The 23,283-nt window shown below is 38.9% G+C and overlaps 1 protein-coding gene across 2 annotated transcripts in view; it reads left to right on the top strand.

Moving 5' to 3' along the window:
- The window catches only part of grk3 (G protein-coupled receptor kinase 3), a 54,905-nt gene that overhangs the window by 6,196 nt on the left and 25,426 nt on the right, over positions 1–23,283 (top strand). For both annotated transcript variants that reach the window (XM_030150826.1, XM_030150825.1), the window contains exons 2-4: positions 7,913–7,989; positions 22,321–22,394; positions 22,554–22,655. In XM_030150826.1, the coding sequence (XP_030006686.1) occupies positions 7,913–7,989; positions 22,321–22,394; positions 22,554–22,655 (253 nt within the window). The remainder of the gene's footprint in view (positions 1–7,912; positions 7,990–22,320; positions 22,395–22,553; positions 22,656–23,283) is intronic.

The following is a 23,283-nucleotide window of genomic DNA, read 5'->3' as shown; positions in this document are numbered from 1 at the left end:
GCCATTTAGAGTTAAGTGAAATTGCTACCTGTATAAACTATTGCCAGCAGGTGAATTAAACTAGGCAGAGGTGTTGAACATAAAAAAAACTTAATGCATTGAATATGGCTTATTAAGTGAGTTTATGTTAGATATGAGCTTTATTATTTATTAACTACCATTTTGCAGAGCTGAAGCGATGCAAGCCTCTAATGGAAAGCACTAATACACTGCTGCTGAGTAAATCAGTCAGTAAGTGCGCCTTGTAATATTGAAATTTACTTAATGTAAGGCAGTTACGTCATTACTATTATTATTAGTAGTAGTAGTAGTAGTAGTAGTAGTATTAGTATTATTACTGTTGTTATTATTGCCATAATGTGTCCAACAGAATTAGATGAAATGGTTAGATTATTCTTTTTCCTGTAAAACCCACATATTGTTATTGTGCTTGAGTGGTTCTAATAGCATCAGCGAATTTATTGAATTCAAAGTGGACTGTAAAACATATGAAGCTAATGTGACCAACATAATACTGAACTGAGAGGGAAACAAGACTGAACAAGTGGAATACATTAATTCCTTAAACTGGAAGAATTGATAAAGAAAGTGCAGTTGCATATAAGCTGCTATGTACTTCAGCATGATTTTATGCAGCATATGAGGAGTTTTCAGCCTGTGTGCTTGTGGGGGGTGCAGTTAAATGTGGCACTTTGGAGATAGCGTGGTGCTGCCACATTCTCAACGGGCCAAGGCTATGTCCTCTGGCAGAGAGGTGAGATTTTGACAGCAGCACTGAAGGCAGTTGAGATGAGAGACATGGGGGAGGGCAAATGGACATCTGTTAATATACAGAAATCCATAAAATATCTATGTAAGAAAAAAGGTGCACAAATGTATTAAAGGCTTGAAGTGAAAACAGAGATTTAGCTGTTAGTCTCAGTGTCAAGCACAGGGTTTGACCAGAGGAAAGGGTTTAAACTGTCTCTGTTCCCATAAATGCAAAGACAAAATAAAACAACTTTTAAAATCTTTTGTCAATTGCGTTCAATAATTTTGCAAACAAGGAAACTCATATGGGAAAATTCTGTCAGGTTACTTGGCAAACATTATTCATGCATTTAGTCAGAGGCCATGTCTTTTTGGGGCGAGAGATGGTCTGATGACTGGCATTGTAACTCACTGGCTGATACAGGCAGCAAGTAGCAACATGTAGTCTACAATAGTTATTCCCCCGCTCGCCCATGGGGCAGGGGTATATGGTAATACCGGGAATTCCGTCTGTCCGTCCATCTGTCTGAGATTTTTGTCCAACCAATTTCTCATAGACTATTCACCCTATTCTTTTCGAATTCGACACACATTTTCCTTACCACTAGGAGAGGGGCAGTGCTAAGTGTAGTGGCTAAACTAAAATTTTTGTAATTTTTTTAAAACACATTTTTGAAAATTTTGACTCAGAAAATTTGTCCAGCCGTTGTTTTTTTTTTTTAAAGCCTATTCACCTAATTCAGCAGACAAAGTGTGATCACAATAAAAGTTAAGACATGTCTAGAATAATGTTTGTCTTGGTTTGACTGAACTACCCAAAAAGGATAGTAATTTAGTTTAATCTAGTTTATAATGATCTTTAATTTAAGATTCAAAATTAATCCCTGACTATTCAGGGTATCAATGAGCTGGAGGGGCAAAGTGTTGTATGGCAGTCTTCCTTTTTCATTTGTTAAATTGTTTTTAACAGTAGTATTTTATTAAGTACATTGAATTGAGTATACTTGATACCAATGAGCACATGTGTGATCATATATGTTTTATTGTGTATATTCCTCTAGCATTATTGGTTGCACAGTTGTTTTTTCAGTGTTACGCATTCCCTGGATACAACTGTGATCACAATATTTAAAACTGGAGGTCATACAATGTGGTTTTCACAGATTTTTCAGCTCCACTTTATTACATTTTGCTTTTTAACTTTAAAAGCAAAGCTAAACAAAGGCAGCATGCACAAGCCAGATGTCCCAGCCAATTGTTGCTTGGTGGACATGCTATAGATACTACTGAGACACAAAATTAGGACCACTAGTGATTATTTATTGTATAGCCTGGCAATTCAGCTAGAGATGAAATGTGGATGATTCTAAAGTTGTTATCACACAAGGTGCTACTTTCTGTAGCAACATTGTTACTAGTCAGTGTAAAACTATTGTATCTTGAAGCTTTTGCTTTGTCACTTAAAAGAATAGGACGTAAATAAGAATAAGATACAATGAATGTATTATCTACAATGTTTGGTACTAATATTTGAATTGAAAGTGATTCAGAAACATCTATGCTGCTCAGTGGGCAAATAAAGAAAAGCATAAAAAAAGCATTGCTTATCTGGAAGTTGCTCAATCTGTCTGGTAAGAGGCTCCATTCACACCTCTACATCCTACATTCGTGGATACGTTTAGAAGCCAAGCAGTAGCCAGAAAAACTGGTTTCAGAGTCAAACTAGTTTCCCTACTAGAGTAATTGTATCTCTACAGGCTGAAATAACATGAAATAAACATTCATATCTTCTGTTTAATGCCTGCTTGTGTCAGCAAGTATGGTCTCTGCTGCTTATTTCTGTATAATGTGATGACCAAACATGAAAATGGTAAACCTGTAAAATAATTATTTAAGTTTAGGTTGATCCAGAATGAAATTGATTCATAAGAGAGGGTTGGCACTGTGTGTCATGTTATCAACACTGTTCAAGTACATGCCCAAAGAAGCAGCTTATAGAAATGTCAGTGATATCCTGTTAATATGTTAAATATTTACATGTCTGCATACTTCCGGAGGTTTGAAGAAGTCTCTACACAGTGGAGAGTATAGAGTTGTACCGTCAAAGGAAATTTGACATTTAACTGTCCCTGTCACTTTGGATTTTAGTAATTGTTCCCAAATAGAAAAAAGACAGTAAAGGAGAAATTATATTCTTTGTCACTACACGTCCTGTGACCTTAACTGTTGCACAGATAATTTTTCAGCTGAGACCTCAGAACGGGGGTATATACATAGACGGGGGTTTTGAAACCTATTTAATTTGTCTGCACTTGCCTGTTTCATTTTCATAACCAACGCTAGCTTTATTTAAATTGTAAAAGCCAGTGTTGCTTTAATATACTTAAAAACACATAAGCGCCTCTTTAGGTGTGCACTGACCTGCAGTTAAACATGCAGAGTGAGGCGTGTAATTTGGTTAAAAACACATGTGAAGAGTGTCCCACAGCTTGAATACTGCTGTATCATCATAGCACCATCAGGAGATCCCAAAAAGACACTTAAGAGGAGCAGACTCTAAACTAGTTTACTGGTAGAGTGGACAACACTGTGGTAGCTCTTGGTTTTATTCTAATAGACCGCATTGTGTTGGCAAGGTAAGCACGTTCCCATCTAACAGCTGGTGCTCGCTGAGACAGATGTTGGAGGCAAAATGACGTAACTGCCGCCAAAAGGAAGATGCCGTGTATTTTCTATGGGCGCTGTGTGCATCCAGCTGCACAATAAGCTTAAAGCAGACAGTAGTGTAATCGTGGGGGACACAACAATGTTAGTACAAGGCTCTTGATTCTTTGCTTCGCGTCAGTTGAAAAGACACTTAAGGACAACTTTCTGACAGTTCACTCCCACACCATCATAGCTCAGAAAGTTGAAAGTGTGGGAGTTGTGGCCCAGACTGTGACATTACTTTTTAAAGGTGTTGCACAACAGACCTGAACTGAAATTGCAATGTGTAAATGTAGAAAGAATCATTTGTATTAAGTTTGAAATTCACTTTGAAAACCAAGTTGGACATAAAATCATAACAATGATAAATGGTCTAATTTTTCTTTTCATATTACTGATCTGTAATGGAGTCTTCTGCTTCGCTATGTGATTGATGCCCCATCCACACTAATGTATTTTGCAAACAGATTTTTTTCTCTACATTTAAGCTTCTTGTCTACTAGTAAGTTGCATTTTAGCTCACAGGAACAGATTTTTAAAAATGCTTCCCAGTTTGAAGACTTAAAAACTTCACTTAATGTGTGTCAGTGTGGAAATGAAAATAAATACATTAGAGAGCAATGCTGTCACATGTCATATAGATGTGTAAGTTAGTATTATCTGCACAGCATTCAGGGCAGCATAGACACAATTGGGAGATGGACCCATTTGCTGTCGTGGCAAAATCTATAAAAAATAAAATAAAGGATATACTTCAACAACCCAAACTAATACTTAAAGTAACAGTCGCTTATTGTTTGCCGTTCAACTTAAAGGGGTCAAATTTTGCTAAACCCACTTTTATTAGTCTTTGGTACATTTATTTATGTATTTGGGGACCATAATAGTTCAAAAAGTTTGAATTTGAACCCTCCAGGTGCTGCAAAACTATCTTTATATTCATTCTGGCAAAAATCGAGTGGATTTCTATAACCCGTTTTAATTCCTGCTTAATTTGTTATGTCTGTAACTATTTACGTCACAACCTTTGCACATATAAGGTCAAGACTTCCAATGAACATTTCTCTGAGTACGCCATAATTGTTTCTCAGCAGCAGTGGTTGTGGTCCATACTGAAAATATGTCCAAACTTGGAGCTGATTACCTAAAATGTTCAGTTGTTGGTTGTATTAACGAACACAAGTGGCTAAACAGGACAGAGAAGCACAGCACAGCCAACAACCTGGAGGGGGTAGGGCGTGAAGTGGTTAATTTGCATTTAAAGGGCCAGCGCTCAAAACGACCTTTCTGGTGTCATTGCTCAGAAATGGGGTTGAAGATGGACCTGTGGAGTTGAATTAATGAAGAATTCAGACCCAAGCAGAGCATTTACAGTTTATGTAGACCACTTAGAAATGTTTTAAAATGCATAATTACCACCGCCAGGAGGTATTTTGATTGCTTTGCTTTGTGTGCGTCCATGTTTGCTGCTGCCCCCCCCCCCCCCCCGATCACCACCAAAATTTAATCATTTGTTCCTTGTGCCAGTATCAACATTTCCTGAAAATTTCATGAAAATCTGTCCATAACTTTTTGAGTTATCTTGCTAACAGACAAACAAACAAAAGTCAACATAGCGTAATGGAAGAGAGATGAAGCGGAACGATATTTTGTACAAAATTGAAGCTTGGTACCAGTCATGTGTATGTCAAATTATATTAAATTCCGATCAATATTTGTTGAGTTATAATGAACAATGTGTCGTAAATGAGATTTTCAATGTTAAACTGAAATGTCCACTGAGTCCACATTCCACAGTGGATGTGGACAATTTTGTGCCAGATACAAGATAGTGTTATAAGCTGCAGGTGTATCAAATTGGAGGCTAATTGCAGTTGTTTTGAATTTTTTTAATGAATTTTTGAAAATTGCTCAATGATGAGAGATAGGAAAATTTGAGATTTTGTGACCTTGAACTCTGGCCTATTTGGCCCAAAATTTAATGGATTTGTCTGTGGGTAAAATTTGGTAAAGATGGTTGTAGTAGTTTTCCTGTAAAGTTGCTAACAAACAAACACACACACAAAGCAAAGTGATCACAATATCTCCTGGCAGAGGTAAAAAGCTAAAAATCACTCCTTTAATGACATACTAAACCCTCAGCATCTGTTTTATCCAATATATATCCCAGTGTCCATATTTTAAAGTCTAAGGAACTATGATTTGTACTTGTGTGGACAGAGGTATATTGTAAAACAAAGCATGTGTTATCATATGAAAAGAAATAAATACATACAGCAGGAAAATACCCGTTAAAAATATCTGTAGTTGTGTGCACGTGGCATGAAGCCCCTCTCACACATTGTGTCCAGGCAGTGGTTAGAGAGGAAGATCCCGGTCTTACCTTGAGTTTCTCTTTCACATATATAGCCCAGGACAGGAACTTAATGTGTTTACACATTAGGTTTGGATAGGAGTTTGAGTGATACAAATGTGGGTGCCATCTGATGTATTAAATGGAGGAAGACATTCCTGAAAGAAACGGAAGAGAGTTTGTCAATAGTAGACATTGTGATTGACAATAATGCACTGACCTGATTTTTTTTTTTCCGCTACTGTTCTCATATTGCATTATAAATATGTCATGGCACACCCATGTAGTTGCTGGGTATAGCCCATAAAGTAGCCCATCTTCATTCATGTATGTGCTTAACTGGGTTTTGTCTAAGGTTCTTGGATAATGTCAGTGTTATTTTAACCCTGACATGTTGTGCATGTGAAGAAATAGCAACTCTAACCCTAACCCAAACCCACACAATTTATGAAGTGTCCGGACATGACTTCAATGAATACTGAGCAGTATTCTTCCTTGAAATGCATTGTTAATGACTGTCAGTATTTTTGTTCTTTTCATTCACTAGTGGCAGCCTACTACTCAAATATTCAGCACTGCCAATGCCCTGCAGATAGTTTTGCCTCATTTATCCCCTCTAGCCAGCAGTCATTCTGTCACTCACTATCAGTGGAAGGCTCGTAGTTTTCTGGTTCTGCTCTGGTCATCTGCTCCCATGAGCTAATGTTGACAGATAAATTTGCAGTTTATAGTAACACTGGTTGTCTTTAGTAGAAAGCAATGAAATGAACGTATTGTATTTGAGAGATTTGTCAAATGGTGTCCAGATAGCATGCAAACTATCTGCGTGGCTGTCACTTTAGCTGAGATATGTTTCTTTGTGTCATGTAACTGAATCAGCCTCATGAAAAAAACACACACACCAGTGGTGCATGAGTCTAATTTTAAATGCACCTGTGTTCACCAGCAGCATTGCCAACCAAAGCTATCTGAACTCACCCATCCTCATAAATTGAAAAAGTTTGTCAGGCATGCTATATAAGGCATGCTGTTTATGGTAAATAGTATCAGTTGTTTAAGTGCAGTGCCCATTGGTGAGGTTTTACACAAATAATCCTTTGTCAGCTGGTAATGATTCAGCGTGGACACAAGCAGGCCCTCTATAAAAGAGGAAGTGTTTACTTCCTAGGTTCTTGTTCTGTGGCAGTGCCTGCAGTTGTGTTTTATTTGCTGTTCATTGTTGCTGTCCCACTCCACTGGCCTGCACTGGCCTAGGTTACATTTACATAACCATGATGTTGATTTACATAACCATAGTGTCTGCTGGGCTCTACTTTTGGCTAGCAACCTCTACTAGTTTCTTTTCTTTGGCCTGGACCAATCCGAAGAGCAGGTTCCAGTTTATATTGAGTACTGTATCAGTGAATTATGACATATAATAGGAACACGTGATTGGTTCTCAAAGGGGAAGAAGGTAAATTATGCTTTTATTCTTAGCATTTTTCCTGCAGCAGTGACACATTGGACTTGATCTTGGAAGCAAAAGATTATTTGTGATTATTGTTTTTGTTCTGCTAGTACAAAAACTGACAGCAACTTGTCCCATGAGCAAGCTAGGAAAAGGAGCAGATACATTCATTTTTACGTGAATAACGGGGAAATTAATATCCAGTTGTAAGGAGCCAAGGTTTCTCATGACACTCGCTCATTGATGTCTGTGGAGGTGTTTGTAGATGTAGCCTGGTCAGTTTCCTCTTGTGGTAGTTCCCACTGCACCAGGGTGCTGGTATAGTGTTAATGGGCCCATGGAGGGGGTGCTAATTGATTCATTCTCCCCACTCTCTTTCTCATTAACACCCATTCCCAGGGTAGCTTGTATCTCTCCAGGTTCCCCTCAGACTCCCATGTGTCCCCCTTCCCTCCTTGCAGTTTGACTTTCTCAAGGGGCAGGTGGCAGGGAGAGTCTCAAACCTAGGCCAGGATCACAGATGGAGGTGGAGGAGGACAGGACTGAACATCTTTTGAACCCTGCTATTGTTGCATCTGCTAACTGAGCTACTAATGATGGTGCATATTAATCTACATATCTTCTCCTTGTCCCCTCCCCCACCCTTGTGTTCACAGTATTCGCAGTGTGATGCAGAAGTACCTCGAGGAAAGAGATGAACTGACATTTGATAAAATTTTCAACCAGAAGATTGGTAAGTTCCACCACAACAACTAAAATGTTGCAGACTCTTTCATATAAGTAGTACTATTCAAGGCTGATAGTTGTTTACTGCTAAGGATTTGCACCCCTCAGTGGCCAACAGTCAGTGGCACTGTGTCAAAGTTGAAATAAACACTTTAATACAAGTAGAGCTGTCAACAAGTGGCAAGGTTTTCTTTTTTTTTTTTTATATCCATCTCACCAACTGAATGGGTCTTATAAACATGGTTCACTTTACAAAGCTGACAAGTTGTTGGCCCTTCAGCAGCTGTTCCCTTCTTTGGTAGACGGGTTCCCTTTCAAAATAAAATCACCAGTGTTGTCAGAAATGCTGTGCTGTGTTCACAATGTACTCTAAAAGTTAGGCTGATCATTGGCATGTGCAATATTATTGCTGCGCTATAAACGGTTCCACCTACAGAATCTAGAGGACTGTTTTTTTTTTTTTGTGAAAGCAATGATATCATTTTAAAATCATTAGGGTTTTTTTTTTGGTCAAATTACTGAATTATTCTGTAAATAGCTATGTAAGAAGAGCAGGCCCCAAGCCTGTTTGGGTTTATTTCACAATACTGACTGATGTGCTGTACATTATTCTTTGTATAGTATAAATCAGTCCATTTGGCAGCAATCTGACATCAAATGCCAAAACTGGAGTATGTTAATTAATTAGATTAATTCAGTGCTTTTGTTTAGAATATCCTCATTGGCAGATTTTTGCAACTGATCTGCTGAGCACAACAGTCATTGGGTATGAATCATTATGTCCAGTGAATGAACATTTACGCCAGGTGTCCAAAAGCTTTTAAGCTGCAGCGAGGTCAGAGTATTGTGTTAGACTAACTCATTAAATAGCCTTGCCTCAGCACTTGAGGCTATTTTTGACTGTCCCAAAATGCTATCACCGATGTCTCACTGTTCACACAAACGTAGCCAAATCAAATTCCAAAGCCTGGTTCACTGTATTTTACACAATCACACTTTTTACTTTGTATCACTTCTAAATCAGTAACAGACATTTTAGGTTTGTTAAACATAGAATTAATCCAACTAAGACAGCTTTTAGTTGTGTTTTACTACAAACTTCTTGTAGGCCTAGAGTTGCGAATAGATTTTGTGGTTGGCACTTTAGTCTCTTGTAGGAAAACAGATAGTTTTACTTTTTGCTGCTGTTTGTGATCTGTATTTAGGATTGTCATTTCTGCTCCATCCTGCCCTCCAGTCAATAGCAATGCCTCTGCACCAGCTCCTCAGAGTGTTTCCATTCTGAGCAGGCAGGCAGCATGCCAGTAGTTGTGGCATACCAGGGGACCACAGCCGCCCTGCAGGCTTCTGCGAGGTTTACTTACTGTTCTAGGTCTCAGCCCCCTGTGAGAATACACTGCGTTAATTCTCCCAGCCTCTTTCTCTTTGTCTTCATCTCCTCCTCTGTGTTGCACTGTCACACTTGTTGCTGTTTCTGTTTCCCTCTTTATGTTGAAAATCATACTTCCTCCTTTCCTCTCTGTGTGCTCACATGCTTGTTAGACAGCAGTGTGAAAGCCATGCATTCACCCAGCTAATTATATTTTAACATTTTCCATGTTTTGGGATGATTGACATCTCCATATTCTGGTATTTTCAAAATGACTGTTGTTAATAATTGAGGCTGTCAAACAGAGCACAGTACCAAATTGTGATTGATTTAATGGATGTTTTTAGAGAGGTAGATTTTTACTTCTTAAATTATTTAATTTAAATTACCTATAAATTGTGCAAAAAGAGTCAAATGTGCCTTTTTTAGCTTTATGGTGTTAGATTTCTTAACATACATGAAAACATAGCTAGCCTGTTAGCCTAGCTTAGCCATACAAAAAACAAAGAAAATTAGCCTGGCCTTGCCTGCCTACCAGCACCTTTAAAGTGGACTGATTTAACACACTGTGACTCACTTGTTTGATCCACTTCTTGAAATCTTTTCATGGCTGTGAGGTAGCTTAAAATCAGTAGAGACTCCAGGAAATTTCTGTGCCTATCCAAGACAAACATGTACCTAATTACCCACACCAAATGGTGTCAGAAATCAAAGTTGAAATCGCTTTTTTTCTTTTGCTGTTTTCAAGAAAGCATAAATGTAGAGTGGTGAGTTTAGCCGCCTCTGTTGTACTTCCTCCACATAACCGCCCTGCTTTTCTGACTTTCTGTCTCCCTGTCTTCCTTTGAGCCAGACCCATATCCCCTGGTTGCTGCTGGTCATTAGCTCAGTTCTAAGGGTCTCATTAGTTTGTCTCCCAGAAAACACTTTCTTACAATGCCAGTCTGTTTGCCTGTACCTCTGGGACATTACATTCCAGGTAACCAACAAGCTGTCATCCACAGCTTTATTCCTGTGATGTAATACTTTGTTTGACTTTTATTAATGCTGACCTCTTCGTCACAGAGAGCTGTTGCACTTAAATCATGACTGTGTTTTCATTCTTTTGTTATCAGAAGTGATGATAGTTTGAAGTAAAATTATAGTATATATTATATTTTCATTCTTATTCATATATTTCTTTTGTTGTTCAGTGTATAAGATACAAGGAATTACCTCAAGTGTCATTTTAGAATGTCTGTTGGATTGGTTATTTGATTATACAGAAGTGCCGACTGATTATGGTGATTAGCAAACTAACTACAGCCTGACCAGCAGTGTGTCCCCTCTAGTGCTTGTGCTTTAAGTTTTCTTTCCGCACATACCTATTAGAATGTGACAGAGTAGTATTTTGCCAAACTTATTTCCTTAGTATTGCTATACAGAATAGATTTCTGGTTCCCTACAGTAGAACCAGCAGCTATGTGTTTTCACAGTTGAACTGATGGGGGAAAAAACTAATTAAGACATTTGAAACCAAGCTTTTCTCTGTCATCAGTGTGTGTGTGTGTGTTTTTATTCATTTGTTGTACATTCATTTGTGATTCAGGAAGATACACATCAGCTGAAAACATCTCATTTCTCCACTGCATTACTGCTACTTGATGCTTTACTTGCTCGGGCCATTTACAGAACAACAGAGATTACAGAGAACTGACGAGTCCAGGCAATGAAGCATTAGGCAGCACCAGAACAGCTTAGGAAAATAGTTGAGAGAGTGAGTGCATAGCAGTCTTTGTGTGGTAGAAATTTGAATGGCAAATGTGTGGCTTTGCATGTTTCAGCAACAAGAGATAGCTGTCTAACACTCTTTTGCATCATGTAATGACAGAAGTGGCTGTATGGTGGTTTCTGCAATAAAAACCTAAATATTGCGCTTCACCAACTTATAGCAACCCAAAAATCACTGTTTTTTTTTTTTAATCGCAAAAAAATTGGCAATCCTACTTCCATTCTCATCAGCAATTTTTACAGTTGCTGGTTTGAAGCCTTCTTTTAAAGTATTTAATCTCTTTTATTTGTTTGACATTACCAAAGCAAAGATCTGTCCTTTCACAGCAAGACACACAGAGTCATTCATGCTTAAATAATCAGCTGCCTATTATTGCCGTGCCCTTTAACTCGCTTGAAACGACGCAGCCATGGTTTTGACTCAGACAGAATTGAGAACACAAACCGCCTGTCATATTTGGCTTATCTACTTTTGTCATCTAGAACTGAATTTCAGGATTCTTCCTATTAAACATCTTAATTTGTATTAATTTACTAATTTTTGCAATTTATTCCAACCAAACAAAGGAGGACACAGTGATCACAATCAGGAAAAATCACTCCGAGGGAAAAGGTTGGTGTGTGTGGGGGGTGGGGATGTAAATATGGTGGGTGTATACATTTATTGACTGTTTTTCATAATGGATACACCATACGTCTTGTTGTGCATTAAATACAATGCAGTACAGATGCCTTTGAGGCCTTTAGCTCCTGAATTGACATTAAGCAATACTTGCTCAGATGTGAGTTTGCCTCTGATTTTAGCACTCTTAGCATGAATTGTCCTTGAGCTCAACAAGCCCTGTTGACTGTCATGACAACCAAAGTTAGAAAGAAGATAGTGCCGTGCTATTGGATTTGTGTATTGTACGCATCAGTTTTAAGTTTAAATAGCACTTTGCAGCAATAATTTATGTTAAGTGAGTACAGAATGGATTAAATAAGACACGTTTGCACATCATATTAAACACAAACCTCTGAAACGGTGCTCTACGGTGGGTTATTGGATTTAAAAATATCTGGGAAGCACCCTTCATGGTGTTGGGTACTCAGTGATCCCTGCCTCCTATATGAGTTCTGAAGGGGTGGCAGTCTGTGGCCTTTTTATAGAAGAAATATTGTCAAGGAGTTCCACATGTCTTTATATCTGATAGATAACCAGTCATTTGTGAGACCTGGTTTGAAAAGAATTCTTCCTTGTTAAGTCCATGGGCTAGACAAAAATCAGGGTCAGACGTGATGACCATTATGTAATGGACATTCTGTACACTCTAAATATAGCAGGCGCACTGGCCACTACTTCACCTTGACCACTTGTTAAAAAAATAAAATAAAATAAATAAATAAATAAATATATATATATATATATATATATACACACACACACACTATACTTTTTCACAACACTGACTGCATTGCATTTTAGAGTTTTTATTAACAGTGTGTAAACCATTTAAAATTTCCCTCCATTGTTTATCGTGCACTGCATTTCTGTTTTGTTATGTGTTCTGTTAAAAAAGAGGCTTAAATACCTGTACACATTGGGCCATAAATAGGGTCCAACTATGACTGGCAAGAAAATAAGCATTCGTTTCCACATTATCACATGTTGATGTAGCCCACTCCCAAATGACAAACTCATTTACACTTTCTGTTCTGTCACTATCCATTGCTTCTGAGCTAAGTGTGGAAGCCTCGCTAAGCCAGTGGATCACATAGGTATGCCTCTGAGCTACTGTGTTGACCAACAGTAAGGGTGGAGACTTGGGTGGAGTTAGTCACTGCTATTTGTGCCTGCTCTTTAAACAAGAAAACTTAGGATGATAATAATACATCTCATCAACATTTATAAATGTTTGTGATGATAGTTTTGTGGATGAATGGCACCTAGGTGAGTGTACACATTCAAATATGTTTATTTTTTCTTCATAAAATACTTAATTGATACATAAAAGCTTGCGAAAAAAGGAGAAGAGTCCCCTCTGCTTCCATTTAGTAAAAAAAAGGGTTTGTTTCCTTACTGTATTAAGATGGAGGAATATGTTAGTTACTTTGCACACAGTAAACACTGTTAAATATTCAAAGGGGTGTTAAAGCTTAAACAGTATTGAGTCTGTGTTTTCAAGATTCACAGTTTTCATGTCATTAGAAAAAATGATTATCTCACTTCTAGGCATGAACAAATTCAGACCACACCTCCAAAAGTATCTGATATAGGCTGAATCATAGTTTATTTGATTTTCATGACAAGTGTAGATCTTGGTGAGTGGCATAAAGTGAGGCTTTAATTCAGTAGTAGTGTGGGGTTATTAACACAGTGTTGATAAATGAAGCATCCGCATATGACCACGGTGGGTCATGAAAGTGTGGACTAATGGAGAAGAAATCCATTGGAAGAGCAGACCATTGAAAATATTATTGGTCCCATGGTGTTTTATTCAGATTGCATCATCCCCACCTCTGTGGCGCACAGCTCGTCCTCTCCTTTCATTCTTCAGCCATTTCTTCTTTATTCTTTCTGAATGTCCCCCCTTGCTCTCGTCTTTCTCTCACTCTTGCCTTTGCATTCTCCCTCTCCATCTGTCAGACTTCTGGAATGGATGATGGAGAGTTGTGTGTTGCCTAGCAACTGTGGTTGCCATGGGAACCTGACCAGAACTGCTGCATTTGCTTGTCGACGGGGAGAAATGAAATTGATTAAAGGAGGAATAAAATAGGTGATGAGAATAGAGAGAGGAAATGGAGAGTGCAATGTTAAAACGGAACAATAAATGGCAGATCCTCAACACTCTTTTCCCATAATGCAGTGTTTCTCCTGGAAGCCAGGATGTGTATGTCACCACGCTGCACACGCCTCTAAGCCTTCACACATCTATACTTACATCCGCTGTGTCCTTCATGCGTCTGTCATATCAACGCCATCATCACATGAAAAGAATCTGATTCTCAGCAGCAGGAGCTGGTGCACAATAAAAACATATGCTGAAATAATGTAATTCTAAAGCAAAAACTCATGTAAGTGCCTAGTTTAAAGCCTCATTCACACAAACAGAAAAAAAACAAACGTCTTTTTAAAAACATTTTCCAGCCTTTGAAAGAGCTGGTAAAACATGGGTTGGTTTTGATGATGAGTGTTCAGTTTATGGGATTCAGGGGAGTGGGTGGAGTTATATTAATTCTATGTAATCTAATGCATACCAAACAGTACAATACAGAACAATGCTACATACCATTTAGTTTAGTCACACTTGACAAAGAGAATTGGAACATGCAGTGCATTGTGGAGGCAGTTTTTTTCTTGTTTAGCCAGTGGAGCTGTCGCTGAATTGTAAGAACTGAACTGTGAATGCACAAGGAAAATGTTTTACATTTACAAGTATATTATCTGACTTTGTTTTATGTCTGTTCTCTTTAATCTTTTTTTGCATTGTGATCCTCAGACAGCAAACTTGTGTGTGCCTGTGCCCAAAATTTGGGCTTTCCTGCATGTTTTACATTAACTGATATAAAAAATGACAAGGTTTCATCCAGTGTGCTATAATTATGAAAAATGATATCAAATTGTACAAGGTGGAACACTTGAAACTCAAATGTCAGGTTTTTTTCTCCCATTGTAAGACTAATGTGCAGAGCCGAAGTGTTTTTGCTGAATGCCTAAAGCCAAAGAAACTGAAAATGCATGCAGTGTGTTCTCTGCTGCTGGAGTAAAGATTCCCTATTGGCCTTAACATCAGAAAGCTGTGGTCATCTATTATTTGTGAATTGACAGTTATGTTTTACAAATATCAGGTATTCATTTTAAATGAAGTAAGGTCGACTAAATAACAACTAACTAGAGATGTAACTATGAAAATTTCTTATTATGGTTATTGTGACCAAAATTATCATGGTTATCATTATTATCGTGGTATTGTTGAAATGTGAAGAGATGTGATCAACATGCACATCCAGAAAATGAAAGGTGTGCAGGACCCCAAAAAAATTTGATGAAAAAATAAAGGAAGGTCCACACAACCTATGAGCTCCCATTGTTGAAATGTGCTCAGAATGTTCAAAAAGTATTTATACACACACTGAAATAATTTAACCAAGTTGTAGTTTGAAAAAAATAAAAAAATAACAGTGTGCTTTCTGTTGGCAGAAGCATGACAATATTAACATGAAAACATCAAACATACAAATGTGTATTAAAAATGGCACCTTATGGCCATAAGAGATATCTGCACCAGAGGTGGGAATTGATAGGATTTTATCAATATCAATGCCAAAGTCGATTCTGCTTACCAATCCAATTCCTTATCAATTATCCTATCGATTCTTGAGTGTTCTTTTGAGTGGGGAAAAAAAGTAGTTGGACAGGTCATAGTGGAGCTTGTGTGACCAATTTCCATATCAAATCATTCTGAATGTCACAATGAGAGAGAGAGAGAGAGATATATGGGACAGAGGTGAGCTCGGACCGGGTCAGTCCAAGCACACCCCCGTCCCATACAGCTCTCTCTCTCTCGGACCGGGTCCATGTGCTCGTACCCAGTCCGTGTGGACTGGGTACAAGCTATCCCCAGATTTCTGTAGCACTGTCTGTGTGGCTGCCTTCAGCCTTGTTTTCAGAGGCCAAACATTGCAAACTGTGCATGTGCGACTTGAGTGCCACCACTTCTCCAGGAAATGAGCAGTATCACCGTGAATTTTAAAAGTATGGTAATCAAACACGGTTTTAATGACAATTAGAATTTAAACAGTAATTTTAACTGCTGGGAATTTTACTGCGGTTTATCGTTATACGGGTAATTGTTACATCCCTACAGCTAACTCTAGTATTTTACAGTGAATGTTGCAGTGGATGTATGTTGTTTAGTTGGCTATAGTAACCAATGATACTGTACTGTCAGGAAAATGTCAGCAGTCTTTCCTGTACTGGGCTTTTACTTCATTAGGGAAGAATTCACACAGTTTGTACTTGTCATCTACCTAAGGTTTTAGTCAAATGTTACTTAGTATAATACTGTTTCAGTCAAATAACATCTGATTTACAACCCCACCACTCCTACCATTAAGTCACAGCAGTGTCTTAAGTCTTCTAGAACCCTGCTGAAAACCTTGACCGTGGTGGATCCTAATCAGCAGGTTTTGAGCCTTCATATTCTCTATTGTTGCACCCTTTGTGCCCATTTCAACATTTAAACCCAGAGTGTCTTTGCCACATGAACTATCTATGGTTACTATACTAAGGGTGACCACCTTCAACTTTTTTTTTTTTGGACCAATTTTCTTTGTATACTGTAGGTCTCAAGGTTTTCATAAGTTTAACCTATTTGCACCGTAGCATAGGAGTCGCAGTGTTTTCCTAACTAGGGCTGCTGTCTTGTTTAGCAAATTCAGCTGAGTAGCTTTTGTAAACAGTCAGAGCTGTTCCAGGACAAGACATCCGCCGTTTCATTTGTTTAACTTTTGCAAACAAGTCCTTTTGATGATGAAGTTAGAGACGTTACGCAAATCCTCTTAACTGTTTAATTTAAAGGGTGTTCAGTCAGTCATTTTCTTTGTATACGACCTCTAACACCCAAGTACAAATAGGATACAACAGCAATAACGGGAAAATTAGTGCTCCAAAGCTAACAAATTAGTTGTAAGGTGTGTAATAAACATAATTGGGTAAATAATCTTGCCACTCAGTGTGCATGGCCATAAAGGCTTTAGATGAGTCTTTGTTTGCTGCGTAATCATCTTTTAATTAAATATTCTGATTTATTAGTCTGATGTGTCCTGCAATACCAAGGTAATATGAGCATTGTTGTATTTTTGATTAAGTCATAAAAACTGGATCATTAAGGCTTGAATATCTGTTAGATACATAATGAGAATTTATCTTTCGCTCCTTGGACTTAATATTAGTCATAGTGACATGTTTTAGGCAGTATTTCTTGGAGGTTAGTTTTGCTCTTGGGTTTGTTTTTTACTTTGTAGCAACTGGGGCTTCAGCTTTCTGCTTTATTTCGAGCACTTCATGCGTTGCTTCATGCATATTGTCTGAAATAAACAGGCTTCAAATCTCGAGCGGCTGTGTTTTCTTATTGCTAAAGCCGTTATGAATCCTGCTGCGCTGCTTGTATATCTGAAACTCACTTAATGAAAGCCTTGATTCAGAACAAATGGACGGACCCCAGTGAGTTTTACATCTCATAGGGTTGGTCTGTTGTGAGCACTCACACTTGGTAATCACTGTGTGAGAGCAGAGCAGCATAAGGGCAGCAAGATTGGCAGAATAGTTAACATTGTTTGCTAATCCTGATGTTGTACTCTCACATCGCACAGTACAAGCACACACACTCTCTCTGCCTCACACACACATACACACACACACACCCTGGCCTGCTTGGTGCTGGCTCTCTTCCACCAGTAAAGGTCAGAGTATGTATAATGCAACACACCCAATTCATCCCCTGTCTCACATGACTCTTCAAAAAGATATTTTTCCCATAAATTGAGTTTAAAATAATGTTCTTTCTCTGATGTTCCCTCGCATCAGCCCTCGTCTGTCTGACTACAGTATGGAACAGGGCACCGAGCGGGAACCTGAAATGTAATTGAGGAGACACCTTTTGCAGGAAAATTGTTTCAAGAGACACCTCGGAATGTGTTAAAGTCTCAGGAGAGCAGAAATATTTTACTGAAATAATAGCCTAAAGAGGTACTGTGCACACACAAAGGAGGCACTGAAGTTAAAATTTTCAACAAATTACGTGCAATAGACGGTGCATTGATGAACTGACAGATGATGGCCCAGCAAGTGTAATTAGAGTGTAATTAGAGTGGCACATTTCTCCTGGTGGCTTTTGCAAACAAAAGCATGCTACAGTGATTAGTGCTTGCACCTCATTGGACCATATTTGATGCACGTATTATACAATGGAGGAAATCGGTATTCACGCCAATCAGCTTTTTTTTTTTTTTAAAGAAACAATGTTCCAAAGCAGAACCCGACTTGAAACTTTCAACTCGGTGAAATCCATGCAGGAAAAGAAGTTATAACATCACAGCTGCATAAACTCTTGTCTTTGTAATGACAGTCTCAAGACTACTTCTTCTTAACAGACCACCTTTAAATCTTGAAAATTCAGTGACCATGTTGTCAATGTTGATCATCTGTTATTTCCATGATCAACCTGGTCATTCTACCGACTTTATTTTCTTCCGCTGAAACCAAATGACAGTCTCCATTGCATGTAAGCGTTTTGGTTTGTTACCCTGCTGGAGGGTCCACTCACATCTCATCATCCCGGTGGATGACCACAGACCACAGATGATCTCATAAATGTCCTGGTACACCAATGTCTGGTCAAAGTTTTCACACCGATTGCTCCATTGGGGTTCTGTTTTTAAAGAAAAATAAACAAACGTGTTGAATATGTATATCTGCCACTGCACACTGAAGGGCTTTTGCTGTAGTCGGTGCCCTCTGAATGTGATCAGAGTGTCAGATGGTGCACTCACACCTGTCTTAGACCTGTTGACTTGTGATGGACTCATCAAAGGCACATGTGAAGACCAGGTATGAATTGGGACATTTTTAGATTAGCTATTGACTGATTTTATCTACTTTTTAAAGGTGGTCAAAAGGCCCAGGAACTGAACTGTGGTGACATGGACCGTGCCGTGCCAGAGTTCTTACACTGTACAGTAGCCCTGCTCTTCTGTCATGAGTTGATAATCTGTTTTTGAAATAATTCCCAATTTTTCAAGCTAAGATTTGCTTCCATTTCCATGCCCTTTCTCAGTCCCGTGCTAAAGGTAGCATGGCTACCTGTTGCTTGGTAAGCTGATGATGGAGGGCAGAGGCAGCTGTCAGAGCAAGCGAGCTTGGTATTTTTAGACAGTTCAGGTGATCTCACTAATGAGACCAAGCACAGAGGAACTCGCGTCTGATTTGAGCTAGATGTATGCGTGTGTGTGCGTGCCTGCCTGTGTGTGCATGTCTGTCTGCTCTGGAAGAGGCTATTTGTTGAATTAGCTGGGCAGTGTTGAAGTGTTCTGCGATTAAGGTTAATCCTTGAGTCTCGCTGATGTAAGAACTGCTGTTTTCCCCTCGGTCCCTCTCTCTAATACCTTTCTCGCACGTTAAGTTCTCGCTGTTGAAAACCTGTTTGTGTGTGTGTGTGTGTTGGGTAGTGAAGGGGTTGAGGTCAGTAGCACCCACTCTGCAAACAAGGATGGCCTGCGCCGTCGACTGTGTACATACACCATGTGAGCATTTTTATTTGGATGAGCCTTAGTGTCAGTGTTGGGGCAGAGGGGAAATGATGCATCACATCTGGAGGAGAGATAAAGCAGAGGGGAAGAAGTGAGAAGGGATGATAGTCGGCGCAGGGCCCCAAACAAATGGCCTTTGGCATGAGTGAGCCTCAGACTGAATCAGTGAGGCCGCTGAATGGAAATGAAGCTTGCATTTTTTAAACAGGTGCATTTTTGTCTTAGCCTGATTTTTGTAATCTGAAAAATATCAATTTTTTTTAACAATGGTAAATATTGAGCTTTTCATATGAACCTGTTTCCATATGAGACTTGTATTCTTCTCATACATATTCTCTCACACCCTGCCGTTTTAATTATCCTTTAATGTAAATGCAGACATAACAGTTGCCTTTGAACTTTAGGAAAAATGTACATTTCTATAGCACTAAATCCATATTCATCGGTTTGTTGCTTAAAGGGCTGCATCTTATTTTATTCGGTGGTCTGTCTGCCCATATTTTATACTCGATTGTTCAATGAAGAAATGTCAGAAAAAGACTAATGAGGATAGTATTCCTTTTATTATGACACAAAGATAAAGTAAAGCGTCAAATTCCCAAATTCTTAAAGCTAATATGAGAGTGTCTAGTTTATTTGCTTGGTTAGAGATTGACAATAAGCAATTACAAAACTTGGTAACATTTTCTACTGGCAATAGATCCATTTATTGATTATTAATTTCTTGTCTAGTGTTCTTTTTTCCTCCAGTCTTCTTTAATGCCATTCTTTTGGTTACTGTTTTCCCTGTTTTTTTCTGTGTTAAGCCTGTCAATGAAATCTATTTCTTATGTAGATGCATCCAATTGGAGTCCTATTAGAAGTACACTGGACATGGTCAAAGGGTTGAAGGACACAGGGTATTGTGTACTGTACAGATTATAAACCCCTTTGAGGCAAAACTGACTCATGTTACTTAGTTATATAGATACAATTGAATTAAATTGACATGACTTCCTATAAGTGTAGTACATACTAGGCCTATGTGATACTTGAACAGAAAACTGCAGTAGACTGTTAAAAAACACAATTCCAAAGTATTCCCATATATAAAGTCTTCAATGTGAAACTAATGCACACATTTGCTCAACACCAACAAAAAAGGCCTGGTATAAGCAATATAAATAAATAAACTACATTAATACACATAAGGAGGGACTGAATTTACACTTCCCTGTGAGAATGTGCATACTTGGGTCCTCAACACTGTTCTGCAGGACACTGTGCTACACTTATGGATATCTCTTAAAGGACACTTAAGAAGGGCAGAGTGTCTGACCAAATCCATTGACCTGCCATTAAGTATAAGATCTTGTTAGCTGTCTATTTTTGCTAATACCCGATGCTAACTTGGTAAAGTCTCTGTGAAGAGGACACCAATACATTAAAAACACTGCTGCATGCCGCTCTGTTTGCAGACAGTGTGACACATGAACAAAATGCAGACTGTACCACTCCATTAGTCTTGTCTCTTGTTCTACGCCTGGATTCCAGTCTATCGTTTTGATGTATATATTTGCTTTGACCATAAATAACTGCGAGGCATAAAATAACGTGCTGTAGTCAAAGTCAAAGGATCACCATAATTCACCTGCTCAGCCTCTTTGTATGCAGCGCAGAACTGCGGTTCCTGTAGTTCTACTGTATTTCTTATTTTTGTTCTCTACATCATTGAACACATAACACCCAGTAGCCACGAGGCAATTACCATGGCAACAGCGGGTCTCATTTCTGCAAGCAACTTGGATGCGGTTTTGTATCCCCTCTCCTCCTCCTCCTCCTCCTCCTCCCCACATAATGCTTGGAGTGTGGTTTTGACTACACGTCGTGAGATTTTTATCTATTGTTGGCGTGTTTGAGAGCGATGCGCAGTGTGTCATTTTCAGCCAATAATGCCCCGGTGCCATTTTGTGTAATTACGAGCAGTGTGGTCGTGTGTGTGTGTGAATCTGTGTGCAAGATATCTGTAGGATTTGAAATCAGATGTAATAAAGAACTGCTGTAAAGACCCTAATAAGAACAAGGCAACCTCAATTCATTAAATAAATGAGACTGTACTTGTTTGACACATTGTGCATGTACCGTTTCTCAAGACAAGCAGATATATTTCCTATTAAATCATATCTTGGTAACATTTTCTGAACTGAACTGCTGAGACTGTTATGATTATTTAGTCAAATGATTGAATATCAGGCAAGTTTACATTTTGAAGTGATGAGCCAGCAAAAATCAGAGTATCGCTTATTCTTTATGGGTACAGTATTTCCTGCACTACATGCCAGTTTACATCATTACACTCAGTCAAACAGGCTAGATAGGCTGAAAGCTAATGCATCTTTTATCATTGTTTAAGAATGTCTGTATCAAAACAGCTTTTCTTTCTGTATTGAATGTTTTTGATGGTGATGCAAAGGTATATGCGCCAATATAAGCCTGTCACCAGCACTGGCAATCGGCAAATAAGATGCTGTTTACCTTATGGCAGTGGCCAATGTTTGTCTCGTGTTATATTAAAAGTTGTTTCACGACTTTGCATGATTTAATTTGGGCTCATTCAGACACGCTGTGATGAAGGGCCAAAAAACTTAACTGCCTTTCTTACATTAATCTTTTCTAGTAGGATTCAGACCCTTAAAATTCCAAGTACCACTTTGACAGGGCTCCAACAGATACAAGGATATAATAAGGAAGTATTTGTTTTAAAAATAAGGTTGGGGTAGAGAAGTAATGTGAATATGCTGACTTTGTGTGTGTGTGTGATAATAGTTGCTACAGTCATCTGGATATATTTAACCCAATCACCAGCTCACATTATTTCTTACATCGGGTCATTTTCAACTAGAAGAGACTGTTTGCTCTGTGTCTTCCCAGGGTTCCTGTTGTTCAAAGACTTCTGTTTGAATGAGATTGACGAGGCCGTGCCACAGCTCAAGTTCTACGAAGAAGTAAGTCCAAAGTGTCCCGTTTGTGCGCTGGATTAGACAGCATCACAGGATGGGTGAGAGATTAGGCCTGTAATCCCGCCGATTTAGGTTTAGCTCTCCCAGGAAGCGCTCCCCATTGTTTTGTTATGATGTTAACGCGACCCGGTGTTTCTGTTTCAGATTAAGGACTACGAGAAACTAGACTCGGAGGACGAGAGGCTGAGTCGCAGCCGGCAGATTTACGATGGCTACATCATGAAGGAGCTCCTGTCCTGTTCACATGTGAGTGCACCTTCAAATGCACTCAGTGTCACTAATGCACTCCAGGTCAAGTACACACAGGCTGCGAGCACACACCTGGATGGATGAGATGCTTCTCTAGTGCTGTGTTTCCCAACATGGTGGAGGCACCCACCCAGTAAAGCAAAGGTCACACAGGATGACGATACAGTCACATAAATCTACCACTCAAGGGAAAGGCTCTGCACACACACACAGCCAGAAAAATGACTTGTCCAAATGCAGAGCACCAGTGTTTTTATTTACTGCACCTTCAAAGTCGAACAAAGTTAAACTGCAGATACAGGCTACAGTTGAACAGGAGACAGTGCAAATATGAATAGGATGAACTTGTAATGTGACCTTTTTGTTAATTAGTCATTCACTTCAGGTGAGCGGAGTCTACCTCACTGCCCAGTGTCACCCCCAGCTCAAGGTAGGACTAAGTGGGGAGCTAGCATGAGCCGTGACTAAGAAGCAAATTCAATTCCCTTAATAATTAAAGATTAAATGAATGATGCAAACCTAAAAAGATGGAAACCAGAGAAAGAGACGGGTGGAGTGCCATACGCTTATGAAGGTGATGTCCTATTCCTCTACTCTGATCATTCCTCCAGTCTCAAGTAACTGG

This window comes from Sphaeramia orbicularis, chromosome 12 (assembly GCF_902148855.1).
Source record: "Sphaeramia orbicularis chromosome 12, fSphaOr1.1, whole genome shotgun sequence".
Classification (NCBI taxonomy): domain Eukaryota; kingdom Metazoa; phylum Chordata; class Actinopteri; order Kurtiformes; family Apogonidae; genus Sphaeramia; species Sphaeramia orbicularis.
This window is presented reverse-complemented; position numbering and strand designations above follow the sequence as displayed.